This window comes from Postia placenta, assembly GCF_002117355.1.
Source record: "Postia placenta MAD-698-R-SB12 unplaced genomic scaffold POSPLAscaffold_16, whole genome shotgun sequence".
Lineage (NCBI taxonomy): Eukaryota > Fungi > Basidiomycota > Agaricomycetes > Polyporales > Adustoporiaceae > Rhodonia > Rhodonia placenta.
Window position 1 is genome coordinate 120,887 of NW_020169847.1, and position 16,198 is coordinate 137,084.

At 51.9% G+C, this 16,198-nt stretch overlaps 4 protein-coding genes across 4 annotated transcripts; 2 read left to right on the forward strand and 2 right to left on the reverse strand.

Annotated features, from left to right (window-relative positions):
* Window positions 1–3,878: 3,878 nt before the first annotated feature.
* POSPLADRAFT_1067622 (hypothetical protein) lies at window positions 3,879–7,030 on the forward strand (the record flags this gene model as incomplete). The annotated part of the gene is made up of 6 exons (XM_024482207.1): window positions 3,879–4,121; window positions 4,531–4,920; window positions 4,982–5,032; window positions 5,086–5,986; window positions 6,047–6,563; window positions 6,621–7,030. The coding sequence occupies 6 exons, from the start codon at window positions 3,879–3,881 to the stop codon at window positions 7,006–7,008; spliced, it is 2,490 nt and encodes an 829-aa protein (XP_024334669.1). The 3' UTR covers window positions 7,009–7,030.
* Window positions 7,031–7,701: 671 nt separating this feature from the next.
* On the reverse strand, window positions 7,702–9,101 carry POSPLADRAFT_1036489 (hypothetical protein; the record flags this gene model as incomplete). The annotated part of the gene is made up of 5 exons (XM_024477154.1): window positions 7,702–7,982; window positions 8,015–8,084; window positions 8,374–8,455; window positions 8,705–8,787; window positions 8,988–9,101. 5 exons carry the CDS (start codon window positions 9,099–9,101, stop codon window positions 7,702–7,704), a joined length of 630 nt encoding a protein of 209 aa, XP_024334670.1.
* A 416-nt stretch (window positions 9,102–9,517) lies between these two features.
* On the forward strand, window positions 9,518–10,409 carry POSPLADRAFT_1049631 (hypothetical protein; the record flags this gene model as incomplete). Its single annotated transcript, XM_024479805.1, has 3 exons — window positions 9,518–9,603; window positions 9,668–10,050; window positions 10,114–10,409. The coding sequence occupies 3 exons, from the start codon at window positions 9,518–9,520 to the stop codon at window positions 10,407–10,409; spliced, it is 765 nt and encodes a 254-aa protein (XP_024334671.1).
* A 600-nt stretch (window positions 10,410–11,009) lies between these two features.
* On the reverse strand, window positions 11,010–14,343 carry POSPLADRAFT_1155215 (hypothetical protein; the record flags this gene model as incomplete). Its single annotated transcript, XM_024486923.1, has 18 exons — window positions 11,010–11,078; window positions 11,145–11,325; window positions 11,392–11,581; window positions 11,646–11,733; window positions 11,790–11,834; window positions 11,911–11,950; window positions 12,010–12,073; window positions 12,143–12,166; window positions 12,234–12,262; window positions 12,539–12,581; window positions 12,816–12,968; window positions 13,033–13,105; window positions 13,179–13,253; window positions 13,313–13,386; window positions 13,756–13,835; window positions 13,890–13,938; window positions 13,986–14,118; window positions 14,176–14,343. The coding sequence occupies 18 exons, from the start codon at window positions 14,341–14,343 to the stop codon at window positions 11,010–11,012; spliced, it is 1,578 nt and encodes a 525-aa protein (XP_024334672.1).
* Between the last annotated feature and the right edge of the window lie 1,855 nt (window positions 14,344–16,198).

The window sequence follows — 16,198 nt, forward strand, 5'->3', positions numbered from 1 at the left end:
CCCTACACTTTGTGTATTATTGTCATGTATCTATACCATATCACCCATCTCTATATTCATGGTTACTTGAAGGTGTCACATCAGTGCCCATAGTCTGCACTATCCGCTCGGACCTAGACATCGTTGGACTCGCTTTTTCAATGCCCTCCCACACTTCGAAAAGTCACCAGCTATGATCTGCCTATGGGACGCCCCCAGGCCACAGACGCCACAAGTCCGAGGAAGACCTGATCCACGATCTGATCGTTGATGAACCACTGAACCACCACATTGATGCTTGCATCAGCCCCTCTCATCTTTGCTATTGACCTCCTACCTCATGTCTGAGTCACAAGTTGAAGGGACTTCTCCGCATCCCGAGGACACGGAGGTACCCTGGTCTCTTACAGTGTTCACATTTGTCCCTAACAAATCATGTCTGTTCTAGCCGAAGCCACCTCATAGACAGATTCTCAAACGCCCCATTGACGCTACCAAATAATCACCGCCAGCTACATATCCTCCTCTCCCCGAAGGCTACCAGAAACACAAACGACACTACGTTCTCGGCTGGAAGGTCACGCCGAGATGGTTCGCCTCATTTGCTGAAAGGTTATGGAAAGGGAATCCCATCGGGAACTCATTGATACTCACCGGACAATGCATACTGGAGCAAAGGATTAAATACTCCAACTTTTACTGGATGGGAGGCCTTCCCCATGACATACCCATCCCCGACGATCCCGACGATCCCTCTGTCGAAATCCACGAACTATTTGCTGTGTGTACGACTGCAAGATCGTACCTGTTCAAGCGGCGGTTGACACAAGCGCAGTACGAGTTCTTGGTAGCGCTGTGGGGCGTGCCGGAGTGGTACAGGGATTTTTTACCGAAGCACGAGTTTAGAGTACATGTACTCTCACCTGCTAGAGGCATCATGGTGATTTTCCCTTGTGCTTTGTGATTCGCCTTCAGGTTTACAGAGTTGAGTTTTACGTCCGCGTGTACTATCTCAACACCAACAGTCGTCATATTGATTTTCCCTTGTCTCGCGGTCTCCCTAGAGGGAACTCACGAAGATCTTTTCAGCTGACTTTCCTTATCCTTAGACTAGTTAAATCCAATGTGTCTGTAAGTGAACTTCGGTCAAGAATAGGTGGACCTATAACCTACTTTCGTAGATTGTGGCTGTGACGGTGTTTTGCCGGGTCCAGCATGGTCCGGACCGTTGATTCCGAATTCCGCATCATCCCTGCTTGCGCGCAAATATTCTCGGGGTGGCGCACCATCCCCCTCCTACGCGTTTGGCAAGCGCCCTCTGATGGCGAGAGCCTGATATTTTAACCAGATAAAAAGGGCCAGAGAGAACTGATTATTTCCCAGCATTTATGCCCGAATTATCAGTACAAATCTGCCGAATGATAGGAAATCGGAATTACAGTACCTACCGACCGCTGCATGCAAAAATCAATCTTCTTGTCCAAAAGATCGGACGAATATTACAAAGCGGTGAGTAGTACTTACTAATCTTACAAAGGAAAAGATTGGATAAATACTAAGAAACACTGCATGCAATGAATATAGAATTGAATTCAGACTGAAAGAAATGTGAACCCACGCGATTGGTTTAGTAAAGATCAAGATGAGGTAATTACGTAATTGTTTTCATTGTTCTTTCCACATATGTGCTATCCATTTTTAATTCAATTTTGCTTCTACCTTAGTGTTTGAATCAGAAATTCATTCATTCTATCCAGTTGCAAGAATTTGAAGAATTAGAATTTGAATTTTCATCCATATTAGGCGCCAGGATATTGGTCCAGCGGGTTCACTTTTCGTTCAATTTTCATTTGTTATTTTGTACAACAAGATAGATCACTGCATGGCATATTACAGCAGGCGAAAAAACGATAGGCGCGACCACCCCAAGTAATTGTTCTCTCCGGCCGATGATCCGAGATGCCGCAGCCACAGCAGCCACAATGTAGCCACCGACTTACGCAGATTATCCTATCTGGCATACTGTTCATTTTACTCATTCATGTTGACTTTTGGGTATGTCGGGCAAGCGTCGCTGCCGGCCCGGGTCACGTGGTCGTGCGCCGGTGTGGGAATAGGACTTACTGTGGAGTACGGGGTTTTGCAAAGTCGATCAATTTTGCAAAACACCGTGATCTCGTCTTCTACCTTAAAGACTGTACTTCTGACACTTGTATGACATTAAAGACATACATTGTAGTCTACTTGTGAAGCCGATTGAGGAGAAATAGATTTGTTGTGGAATGGGAGCCTTAAGACACTTTGTATGGCTTTCTGCAAATTCTTGATAAGACAGATGTACAGTGATTATGAGCCGTTGTCCCCAATCGGACATCCGATTTAGTATGTTCCAACCATGCCTTTCTTGATCCTCCAGCCCGATATGCTGTCAATAGAGTGAATCGCGGTGTGTGAATGGTTTGCAAAATGAACGTGACATTCCCTGCCACCATGCGTGATGATTCAATCCCCGCCCTCAAACGTGATTGCAGATGACACGCTTGGTCGCGCTGTTGCAGCTTCTGCCACGGCGGAGTTTGAACTTGCCGCCGTGACCCGTGAGTGACAGAGTTTGCAGAACTACCGCACTTTAGCTGCTTCCAGCCGGCACCTCTCTACTGCTCGCAATTCATCATGGATTTCCTTGAAGCTTGGTATACGAACTGCCAGGACCATTAGAAATGATGCCTGATTGGTAGAACAGTAGCTATTTTGCTCGCTCGAGCACATAGGCCCAGGCATCAAAATGTTTTGCAAAACCCCGTACTCCACAGTATGTAGGCGTCGCGCGCCGTAGGTAGCCCCATCGGTTTGTAACCTTATCCACCATTGATCCCTGTCCATCGAGGACGTTGTCTGCCGGCGGTCTTTCCGGCGTCGTTCTCACAATTCATACAATTTTTTTCACCTTATAACTCTCCTGCGACTCTAATGAGCTGCAGCTGCCATGTTCCGTCAATACAAAAGAAGGATGTCGTGCTAATGCGCGGTCACGGTTACTCCAAAACAAACAAGATTCCCACGCCTCACCTTGAGCCGTCATGCCAGCCATACGGCTTTCTAGGTTTCTCTCGCCGAAATGCTTTGCTATACATCTTGTGAATGTGTGTGATGTAACTGCTGGCTGCAGTGCAGAAGTGCTGGACTCTAGAAAAATTGTAAGAGCTCTCGAGTGACATGAATGATCTTGCAAGAATGTATGTGTTGATTACCTATATATGGACATTCCGGTTCTGGGATGGACAGGCGGCTCTACGACGAAGTGTAGTACAGTGGCCAGCAAAGTACGTACAAATTTATGTATTCTAGTATGTCACCTGTGTTTCCCGAACATCGTCGAACCTGCTGTGGCTGCCGGCCTGTAAATCTGTGGCTGCTGTGGCTACGGCATCTCGGATCATCGGCCGGAGAGAACAGTTGCTGGAGGTGGTCGCGCCTATCGTTTTTTCGCCCGCTGTAATATTGTTCCAAGTAATAGACTCCCATTGCATTCAATGATCAGTCTTTGGGTACAAAAATTGATCATTGCATGCAGACTCTTATGGAGACGGATCAAACTCCCTCAACCGGTGTATTGGGTGCTGGACGGCAATTACCGATCAATATTTTTGGTGTCCAATGAGTTCGCGTCAACAGAACGCTACCTTCAGCTCTCTTTTGTTCAGAGTCGTACCGTCTCTGCTTTGCCTTCTACGCGGCTTCATATTCAGCAGCTTGGGGTCAAGTTTTAATTCGTCAAAGAATGCGACAGATTGTCGCCTCTTCTCGACTCCCTCCTGTCCTGGCCGACCTCACCTTGCTCCGCACATCCTCCCGACGAGTTTGTTTAGGATCATGGTCGGTCTGGAGAAGGTGGGGGCATGGCGCTGCACAACTCGCTGAACGGACGGTACAGGCCCCTTCTGAACATACCATGCATGGTGGACAGGTCGTACACGCAGGGTATGGGCCAACACTTCTCCTTGCGGAACGCATCTCACATAATTGGCACCGGAAGCAACTTTGGATATGTCTCTTCTTTTATCCATGAGCAGAACGATGAGAGAGAATTGACGGAGCTCGAAGACCGTGTCAATGCTTTGAAGGAAGTCGTTGCGTCTGAAGTGAGTGTCTCGTGCCACTCATTTATCTCATTTCTCCTTGCGTAAGAAGGACCCGCGTCAGTATGACTGCTCGTGACCACTGATTGGGCATATGCAGCAACTCTGTGTCTAGGGTGCTCTGTGGGGCTCTTGCTTATGAGTATGCTCTCAGATACCCACATTCCTACGAGGTGTTATCCGACGCGAGCGCGCGTTAACACGCAAATCTTCATGGTAGCAGTTCTAGGTTTGGTCAAGGTCCATTACTTGCGAGCCCGGCCCAATGTCATCCTTTTCTCGTCGACCATACGCATCCTGTTATGGGTTTGAGCAAAACACCAGCCTGCACGAACTACAGGAAATCATTCCAAACTTTTGTTTTTGAAACGTATCATCGAGCTTCGTGATGTCTAATGACATTATCTTCCAGGAGTCTACTACAGAGATAATGTCATACTCTGAGGACGAGCTCCTGCGAATCTACGAAGACCTTCTCGCGCCCACGACTATGCCATCCGTACAGGAGTCCCAGCCAGTCCAGGACCCTCGTGCTCAGGAGAAAGATAGCGAGGCCGTGCGGTGCATCGCCGAGAGGCTTCTGGAAAGCGATGCCCTTGCTACATCTTCGACGTCCACGCTGTCATCGCAGGAATACCGCCCGGTTATTACGCGCCTGCAGGAGATTGCCTCAAGCGTCGAGACACTGCGGCTGTCAGTGCCAACCTTCGACAGCAAGGACAAAATGAATCAGGCAAGCCCAGCGGAGGTTCCGATCGGTCTTCTGACGAATGCGGAATGGTCGTCGCTGACACGCACATGTGTATGTGAGCTGTTCCTTAGGAATCATACTGGATAAAGCGATTGACTGTCACCCCATTTAGGTGACCGCTAACGATGGTAGTGCTGCGGAAGCTGTTCTGGACGTTATGAAGGTATGCTGCTCTGGAAGCCCTATAGGCTGGTGTCTAATCAATGTATCCCTTAGCGATTCGGGGCCTCGAATGTCGATGAGTGCGCCATCGACGTACTCTCGCTGCATGCTTCCGCTGGTGACGTTGCCAGCGTCGAACAATGTCTCCAGAAGTATGCCGCACCCTCGCTCACCGACGTGCATCGCGATCTGCATGTGAAGGCGCACGCCAAAGCGACGCCCCCAACAACGTTTCCGACATCGACCCTCGACCTCCTTCATCACTACGAAGCTCTTGGCACGCCCGCGCCTCAGAAGTCGTACACCCGCGCGATCACTTCTCTTCTCTCCACGCAGAGCAGACCTGCGCAAGGACTCGCGCAGGCATGGGACCTTTTCGCACACATGCGCTACGTTGCACACCCACAGCCAGACGTGGCACTCTACACGCTCATGTTACGTGCGTGCTCGCACCGTGCCGTGCCCGCGGAGCCAGAGCGCGCGTTGGATCTCTTCACGGAGATGGTTGTGGATCGGCAGCTTACGCCGACTCCAGGCGCCTACGCAGCCGCGGCATATGCGTTCGCGCGGAGTGGAGAGCGGCGGTACGTGCAGGAGGCGTTCCGGCTCGCGAAGGAGATGCTAGACGCGAATCGCGATGCGCGCGGGCGTAGCGCGTTTGCAGCGGATCGCCGCCTTTTCGGCGCCCTTCTGGAGGGCGCGAAGCGTATTGGCGACCTGACACGCACGAGGTGGATCCTGGCGGAAATGGTGCGGGAGATGACGCAGAGGAGCGGAGAACAGGAGGTGCTCGTCAACGATTTGATCATGACACACGTGTTCCATGCATATGCCGCGTTCAAGCCGCCTTTCAAGCGGTCGGCGACGCTCATAGTTGACGAACAGGCTCCGTCGGAGCCGCCTTCTCTGGTACAAGCCGCTGAACATGGCCAGCCGCCAGGGTTATCGCGGACAGGTGTGGAAGGGAATGTCGCCTCATCCTCCGAGCAGCCGGACCTCGCGGGGGACTTTTCAGAAACAGGACTGCCCCTGACAAGCCAAGGCTCTCGCTTCTCCCACATCCCGCCTCAGAGTCGTGGAGAGGTAGCTCGGGAAGCCAAGCTTCTCTTCACACGCATTGTGGAGGACACTCGTGCAGCGCCCAGCTCGTTGGATGGAGATGGGGACACCATCGCGAGCAGGCCGTTTCGTCATGTTCAACTCACTCCTCGTCTACTCAATGCGTATCTCTCCGTGCATTACGTACATTCGTCATTCGATGAGTGGAGTGGACTCTACCGCACTCTGTTCGACGAATTGGACGTCCCACGGAACCCAAAGACGTATGTCGAGGCACTCGAGCGCTGCGCGATCTCTCAAAAAAGCGAACGTCGTATGGCGCTCATGCTAGCCGACGAAATATGGGTGGTATGGCAGGGCATCGAAGAAGCCTGGCGTACCCGTGATAACGTACAGCAAGACGAAGCCATCAAGATGATTGATGCACGCCTAGTGGAACGGGCAAACGCCGCTATGATACGGATCCTTGCACTGTAAGTCTTCCTCCAGGCCTGATATCTTCGTATGGAGCTAACAAATTCATTGCTCAGCACGAAGAATCTCTCTCGTGCTCTTTCACATGTGAGGGCCTTCTCCGATCACTATCCCCCTTCAAAACTCTTGCGGATCTCACCTAAGCATCCACTTCGATCGTCTCGTGTTGTACTCTCTGGTGCAAAACCCCTCGTCAGACTGACTAGCACAGTCAATGTGCCTGACGACTCCGTGCCACCATTGCTTACATTTAATGAGCTGGAGGTCCTGCACCATCGCCTGCTCGCTGTAGGAGATCGCGTGGGCCTCGGCTATCTGAAGTGGTTGTGCAAGGCATACGAGAACTTTTTGCGGGAGCGGAGAGATGCCACCATGCGGGCCATACCCGAGGGCTCAGACTCGGAGAAGCCGGATGATGTTTCACAGCCTTCACATGAATCCTAGACATATTCTATGTGTGGCAGCTATATTCCAGTGTGAGGCAATGGATATTCGCCAGACGACGATCACCCCACAAGCAAGAGGGATTCAGCTTACTGCGGCTTTTCTTGACAAGACTGTCCTACCCTTTCTCGTCTAGTCTCCCCGCATTACCATGTCGCACCATGCTACATTCTCACTGTCTTTCGGCTTGTCTGCGCGCATGTTTTTGTGCGATCCTGGTGCCTCGAGGTGATAATCTCCATGTTTCCTGGTCATGTGGAAATTGCGTGGCCTCGCAGATAAGAACGGTACGAGCAGGTGATTGTACTTTTCTGCTCCTCACAAGCCTATATCGGGTTTAGCGTTTAGTACGCTCGTGGAATGAAATTCGGTGCTTGGGCAATGGGGCTGCACATGTTATTCCGCAGTGCTCATACGTTATGGGAGCTCATGTTCACATGCCAGTACTTGCGCGACTCTTCGATATGAGTACATGAACTACTTCATCAGGTATTGTATCGTGCTGACTCCACTTGCACCGGGAACTGACACCAATCGTAAATGTCGGCCGAGATATGTAATTGTCTTACAAGCACATCAGGTTCGGCTTCCACACATCAGCCATTGGGCTCTTTGGTGATTTGTGGTCATTGAAATTTGCCGAGAAGGTGAGCCAATCTTTGTGAGTAAACCTTTCCTTTGATCTTGCGAAGGTCAATTCATAAAGTTGATCGGCCTCCCGGGCCGCCTCTCTAGTACAGGAGCCTTTGCCAGCTTTCTGCGTTCGAGATTGATGGATATCCGACGGGTCGCAGTCATGGCGACGTAGTCGCCACCGGTGTGATGTTCCTGAAGTTGCGCGGGCTGGATGGTGCTGTGGCACCTTGCACCGCTGATTTCGGACATCAATGATCTTCGTGACTGACCTGACGCAATTCGCTTGGCTGACGCAAGACTGATATCTTCATGGATCTTGTATTTCTCACGAGCATAGTCTAGAGCAACATATAGCAGTCCAGCCTGTTACCCGTCCAACGAAAGTCCGTTCGATTCCCACCGGCGGTTTTATGCCAAATGTTGTAAGATAGCATGCATTGCTGTTATGGGTGCAAATATGTTATTAACCCCACGGCACACAGCCCAAATCGTCAACTGTTTTCCGCCTCAATCAAAGCTTGACTGTTATTTTGTATCACCTGACATGTGGAACAGAAATGCCACACGATTTTAAGCCCGATCGTGGGCTTTATGTGATGATCACGTACGCATTACTGGGGTCGCGCAGGGTCGCGCAGATCGCCAAATCTAGGCGTATGTTGCGGCGTTGTACAGCTTGAAACCACGGTTCGCGGAAGCGTCAATCTTTGTACACGTGTGATAGCTTACCCCACCAGCCGAGAAATGGAAGGACGTGGGACCGTCGCGGGACCGCAAGATTGCGATCAGGGCAATCTCGTTGATCTCGCAACTATGGGACAGATTACAGGAGAACTGAGTCTGTGCGTTCTTAACTACTGACTACTAGTAAGAACCACTATGGGCCCATGAATACTTGTCTTATCGTGTTATAGCTGCGGATCGTGCACTAAGCTTAATGGCCTCAAGTGTGGTCGGAGAAATCGTTGCCATAATGCCGACCATCATGTAGTACTCAATCCGGTCAACCTGTATAGGCAAGCCAGTGAGCGGGTTCCACGCCGTATTTGTTTAAACTTACGCGAGCCCCGATCCGGCGCTCGCTAGTCTCTGATGGCTCCGATTCCAACAGGGGCGAGGTGAGCCGGGCTCACATTTGTTATTCTGTCCATGATATCGTCTGAGTGGTGACACGTCCTACGTTATCCGAGGCCGCCGAGCATCACAAGACCGAGCCTAACTTGTTCTAGCTGCTCAGCAGTTCGTGGGGCACATGCCAACTTAGCCTTTTTCATCCCGCGCCTGACGAGGGCGCGGTGAGGGACACTGATTTTGGTAGCCAAATCCGGACGTCAATTACCTACATTGAGGCGGAGTGAGTAAATGAGACTCCGTGCAGAAGGACCAATGCCAATGTTATACATCACAGCAGGGGTATCCGTTACATTTTTGTCGACAAACAGTCCGGAAGCGATCATGGTTGTAGATCAAGCTTTCCGCCCTCGCATGCGCCCCGCGATCCGGCTTTTTATACAATTGGTTACTCGACACGTTCCGCTGTGTGTCGAAAACTACCATAATCATCTGCGGGAAACGGCATGCCGTATGTCTCTCGCATGTCTTATCCGACTTGGTTGGAGACATACCACCGACCCGTCTAGCTGTCCGGAGACACGGAACATGCTGGCGCGGCACCTGCTTGCTGGCGCAACTTCCGTGTGCCGATATGGTCATCATCTACCACTGGCCCGAGACTGTGATGACAAGGCACTCCGGGCGTCATTCATTCAGCAGTCGGCACGTAGCCTGGGGGCCAGGGTCTCGAGCACGAAATTGTGCGCTTGTATAAAATGAGTACTAGGGAGGGTCACCGATATCAGACCACCCACGCACCATGCCTGCAAAGCATCTCATCAAGCTTTACGATGTCCGCTGCAACCTCGATCCCCCGGCGTGGTCTCCCAACGTATGGAAGACAAGGTGAGCGCGCACAACACCTGTCCCCACTATCAGCACTCCGTTCATAGTGGTCTGCGTATTCCAGATTCGTTCTCAACTTCAAGAAATTGCCATATACCACTCAGTGGTTGGCTTATCCAGACATAGGAGCCATCCTGTCAGCCGCTGGCGTGCCACCGACACGAACGGAGAAGCCGTATTATACTGTTCCCGCCATCGTAGATGAGGTGGAAGGCAGGCACCCGGTCGCTCTCGCAGATTCGTTAAATATCGCGACGTACCTCGAGAGGACGTATCCACAGCCTACGATCTTCCCTGGTGGCACTGAACGCGTCCAGATGACGTATATCACAGCCATCCACGAGCACGTATTCATGGCTATGTTTTACATGGTCATCCCGACCACGACGCGTATCCTCACAGGTCGCGACTTGGATTACTACACCGCAAGCCGGAAGGGTTTCATCGGTACGTTTTTGAGGCTGAGGCAATGGCCATATTATATCATCCCGACTGTGCCCTTTTGTCCAGGGGTGGCACTCGAAGAAATGTTCCCTCCGCACAAGCAAGAGGGAATGTGGGCGAAATTGCGGCAAGGATTAGACCAGTTGTCGGCGCTCATCGACTCCGTCAGAATGGGTCACAGAAGCCGGTGGCTATTCAGTCCAGTCGACACCCCAAGTTATGCTGACTTTGACCTCGGTGCAATCTTAATCTGGTTTCAAAAGGCTGGCCCCGAAGGGGGTTGGGCGAGGATCAGAGATTTGAACGGGGGAAAGTGGAGACGGCATATGGACAATTTACAGCCGTACATGCAGGTGCTCTGAATTTCGAAGCGTTGCGGTAGCCGTGTTTTCGACAACATCGTACAGAAGCCAGTTGTTCCTCGTGTCGCGGTATTCAGAACTTACTTGATTCATGCTTAATTCCTCACGGTTCATCAGATTTTCGAGTCTGGCAGTGCGGGGGCATTGTAAGTTCCACTGTGTTAGGTATGATTTGAGTACATCCGTGTTAAGCGCGTACAACATTCTTTACAGCCATTTAGAGGTATCTGCTAGGGTCAGTTCTAGAGAGGGCCATCTTCTTAGATATGCGGCGATACGGAGGCGCAACACGTTGGGCACACGGGGATTACCCGCGAAGCTGGGGCGAATCCGCTCCGCTGCTCGGACGTGGGCCTGGCGGCTGGAAACGTCTAGTACGGCGGAGGGCTGTTCTACTGCGTACTACGCCAAATCCACGCTCTTCTCGCCCTCAGTTGACTGCCGGTCACTGACAGCGTCCTGATAGTTTGGGACAGTGAAGCTTGGACCAGTATAGTGACGGCGACCTCTGGACATGGCGCGGGCGCGTCAGTGGACATGCGGTCGCTATACACCTGTCACGACGTACCCGCAAACGAACCAGACGCTGTGAAAGCATCGTCAATGACTAAATAGACCTGACAGATCACGTACGTACCCTGAGAGGACGATCACTCCGACCGTGATGACCTGTTTGCCACGAGGTTTTAACCCCACATTCGTCCGCACGGATGATGGCAAATGGGCGCTACGTACCGAAGCGTAGTTCATGTTCGTGGAGGTAACAGGGAGTTCTGTTGGGATGCAGAATATGACACAAACAAACAGCGTCCAGCAGATACATGTCAGGTTTGCCGCCCATCCAAGTAAGCCGTCACCCATATAGAATGGTCCGGGCTTAAAGTTCACTTCCGGATGTCTTGAATACAGGCGCCTCCTGCAACGGCAAACCGGTGAGGTCTACTCCCGACTGAACACGAGGCCAACGGTGGACCAGACTCACAAGAAGATCGGGATTATGTATGATGTGTCTAGAGCGATGGCGCACAAGGCGAATATTGCGTTGGCAGCTATGGGACTGGCTAGATCAAGAAGACCCGGGAGAATGCTGAAAATCGTGGTGAACCAGACCGCACGGAGAGGAGTGGTCGTGAACGATGTGACGTGTCCGAAGTAGCCACGGTCCGGCAGGGCTGAGGTAAAAATGATAGCATGAGACAGACGTTGACAGTCACTGCGGTGTAATAAACTGCGTACCGTGGTCACGACTGAACGCATATACCATCCGCGAGCATGCCTGGAGCGATGTCTGACATACGAAGAAGGCGGTAAGGCATACGAAGCTCTGTCATCCGCATGTGAGTGAGCCAATCGAGCAAGCAGGGCAAGCAGACTCCATACCCATAGGAACAGCGCGCCCGGCTTCCCGATGCGAAGCGCCATGATCTGCACGATGGGGGGTGAGAGAGATGTCGCAAAGCCATGAGACCGTCACGCAAGGTGAGGCACCAGGAACACCGACCTCGAGGAAGGCGGACCCTGAAGGACCAGGAAGGTTCTCTCTGTCGAGGACATCAGTCGAGCCCGACCGAAGGCCACTGAGTCAAAAGTGATTACTGACAGTGGCCCTGAGCAAAGAACCATAACAATGTTGAGAAGCCATCCGAGCAGCCCCGTGCCAATGACTATAGACAGCGGGAAGTAGATGGTAAGCGTTCTGATGGTGTGAGTTAAAGAGGCGCCGTGAGACATACCAGCGATGAATATGGCCGAGGGTGCTAAAAAAAGTCGAAGATCGTGTCAGGTGTCCTGAGCGGAGTAGTCAAAAGGCTGCCAAGCACTGACCTGCGTATGCCGCGCGCTTGACCTCTTCCCTGCATGCCAGAAGTCAGCACTTGTGAACCGAGCGCGTCAAACTGGCGAGGAAACTGAAGATATCGAACGGAGCGCTGCCTGCCTCGCATGGCATCGCCGAACTCTGTACGACACCGGCAGTGCCAAGCCTGGCTGCCTCGGCGCTTTTGACGAGCGGCCAGACGAGATTTATGCAATTCAACGGCAGTTCCGTTGACAAGTGGGAATGAATGGAAAGCATGCCGAGGTGGGGACGGGTGGGGGTTCAAACTCAATCCAAAATATAAGCGCCTTACGATATGTGTGCAGTTGCATCGTAATCCTGTGGGGGGAAACTCTCTGAGTCGATCGAGTACGCAAGCGCGGGAGAAGGTCAGCACTCACCGTCATCTGCAAATGCAAAATTGAAGTGTGCCAACAGCGTCAGTACGAGCAACAGAAGCGCCGCGGAGTTGGGGACCCTCTATGTCCACCACGTCTACCAGCGTGGCTCACACTTGCCGCGTTGAGCGTGTGCCGGGGAGTTGGTGGCAGACATCACGGTCCCACGAGGAACAAGGCTGTTAGAAATACGCACCGTCCATTGGACACTCAGCAGCCCGAAGAGGAAGGCGAGTCCACTATTCCAGCCGCCCGTCTGGTTCACGATGCCGGCGGAGCCAAATACGTACGACGCAGCGTGCATCTCAGAGCGCGGTGTCATCGCGAGAAGCACGATGATGATCACTACATCCGCGACCACACGGATGGGTCAGGGTCGGAGATGAGGGAAGTCGGAGATTGCACGCACAAATTGTTGTCCCGAGGTTAACGAAGACAAAGCTCTTGGTGATGTGAGCTAGCTGGCGTGTTGCGAGGCAGTTCTGCACAGCGATAGTGGCGTTATCAGCAATTGAAGGGGTCGCCTGATTGGTACATCATCGCTGCGGGACGCACCAGAATCCCGTTGAACACCAACAGGCCGGCGAAAAGCCCGACGGTCATGCCTTGTGTGACTACATAATCCCCGTCCTGCGGACACGTTCATCGGTTAGGTTAGGCCGACAAGAAGCCTGGAACACGAGGCGTACTTTGGAAATGACAACCGCCGCCCATATCATATTGGCGAGACCAAACTCTGTAGAAGACAGACCCGCAATTTGTCCTAGCGTATACATGTCAGCGACGAGAGTTTATCCCTTCGAAGTTCATAGACGACACTTGGAGTGACCCAGGTCATGCCATCGATATACTCTGGTCATTACGCGAGGGTCACTAGACGCTGAGCGCCTTTCGGGGACATCGGATATCTTCGTCCAAAACGATCAAGATAGATATTGCTGGCATAACTCCGCAGGGCTGATGTTTACCGCCATTGACTCCTCGAAAGAAGAGGGCTCCCTGAAAGAATTCGCGAGACACATCGAACGGATTCCTCAACCCTGATGTCTTACAGGCAGGATTACGGTCACCTCATAAAGCCAAACCGGACAGGGAGTGCTATCCACTTGGGGACTGGATAGGAAGCACTTACCAAGCAGATTCAGCCACCCGACTATCCAGCCGACGATAGCTCGATGTCTTGGCGGGCACAGTTGTGCTGAAGCGGTGTATCTAAACACCTCACGTCGTGAGCGTCGAACTTGACGACGCCTTGAATCTACTCACAAGCCACCACACGTAGGAAACGCGCTGACAATCTCCGCGATACTCGACCCTAAGCCGTATGAGCAAAGTAACTTTCGGGCTGAGCATAGAACTTACCCAATGTAAAACACATGCATGCACCAAGGATCCAGCACCAAGTGACAGAGGCGGGTCCTCCCGTGAGAAGTGGCGTGTTGAAGGTGGTTGCGACGCTAGAACAGAGACCCATTATGCTGAACGCGAAGCTAATCTGGAGCAGTACAAACACCGTGTGAGTGGCAAATTTCGAGGTGACTTGAATGCGTACCGTGGCCAGATTGGAGAACTCTCGCTTGAACGACGGCACATACCCAATCTCCTCTAGTAGTCGGTCATCGTCGAGCGTGCTAGATCGAGCACTAGAGACAGAGTGGCTTTCTACATTTGCTTCAGGCGACCCGGAATGTGTTTTGGCGTCAGATGAAGCATTCCTCATGAATCGCGTCAGAGCCATGGTCGTCGTGGGCTGAGAGGGGTTGGAGGGGACTGGCAGAGATAGGACCTAATCTCTGCAGGCCAAGCGAATCCGCCTGCAGCGCGCAGCTGTCAAAGCGGCACTTCTATCAGCTGTTGGCTGGCACGTCTATCGGACGCCCTGCGGAGTGGGTCTTGCGAACTCACGAGCAGATACGATAGATGCTTAGAAAGGAACGACTTTGACGGTGAGGAGTGGCCAAGTTCCCCGCGAGCTCTTCCAATATTTTCGACACCTTGCCGGCAGGGGCCGAGCAGATCGCATCGCGAGGTCGGCCCCGATCTGCTCGTCGACGGACTGGAGTATCTGCCACCATTCGCACGCACCGCGCTGGCCAATGAGCCGCGTCGCCTACCTGCCTTGGCGCGATTTTTCAGCAATTATTGACAGGAAAACACAGGAGTAAGGATCATTCCACGCAGACTCACGCATGTATCTCTACAGCTAGAAGCGCAAACCGGTATGGGGTTTTGTTATCGACTCCTCATCTTGATACATGTAGACAAATCTCTTGCGATGGATTATGAAATGCGTTGATATCTTCGGCGCCATCAATACTTGGGCCAGCCGCGGAGCTAGGCTCTGGGCGTTCACGTGTCTGCATCGCCGGCTCGCAGCGTACGTTGGGGGAAGACGAGGGAAAGATGAAGTGTGGGATGAAGGGGAAAGACGCACGACAGGACGCACACCCTCCTTATATATATATATATGTAAAAAGTGGCGTGTACACATTTCATCATAAATGAAGACATGTCGTCCGGTTAGCGGAGAAGGCTGAATTTATCTAAATCGGGTAAAGGCGCTACCATAAAGGGGAAGGAAGCTTGCCATCAGCTTCGATGCTAGCTCTCTGTTGTCTCGTACCCATCCCCCCGTATCCGCACCCCACCACCGCGAAAAGGGGGTCTGGGGCAGTTAGATAGGCGCACCCCCCCCTGGCTTAAGCGCCATGCAAGCGCCGGAATGTAACGGTCACAGTAGGCTTCTGGTACCTAGAAATGATGCGATCTTTGATCGCTTTCCAAATCCGGTACTCACACCTAGCAGGTCGTGCTCGAGGAAGTGTCAACAAAGGCATACCTGAGCTTGTAAAATACTTGAAAGGCCACACAAAAAAATCTATGCCAAAATCAGCCTGCAAGCTCATGACCAAATAAAGTATCATGTGGAAAGCATCATGATGAAAGCTGCAACTTCTCCTTTCAGTATCTGTGGCATCCTCATGATGTTACTGGAGGGGTATATCTCATGAAATACTTAGGTTGCTGGTGTATATAGTATATGAGGCTTATCTAAGATGCTTGAAACAAGTAAATTTGAGATTCTGTGGCAGACCACAATGTAGCGTCCACCAGTCTCGAGCACGACCTGCTAGGTGTGAGTACCGGATTTGGAAAGCGATCAAAGATCGCATCATTTCTAGGTACCAGAAGCCTACTGTGACCGTTACATTCCGGCGCTTGCATGGCGCTTAAGCCAGGGGGGGTGCGCCTATCTAACTGCCCCAGACCCCCTTTTCGCGGTGGTGGGGTGCGGATACGGGGGGATGGGTACGAGACAAGCTCTCTGCCTCAGCACTCTGCGCTCAGAGGCTGGCGCTGAGCACGAATCATTCGTTCCTGAAATTTCTCACGCAGAGTTTAGCGCCCGTGTAGGATGTCCGCTATAACTATAAGCGCCAGAAGGTCGTGGATACGAGATTATATCAGACTTCACATTATCTGCCAATCCTACAACAACCTCTAGCTATCGCTTCCTGTGATGTTCAAGATGCCCTTATAGTTTGGTATAATCACTACTGTATATCGTGGTATGT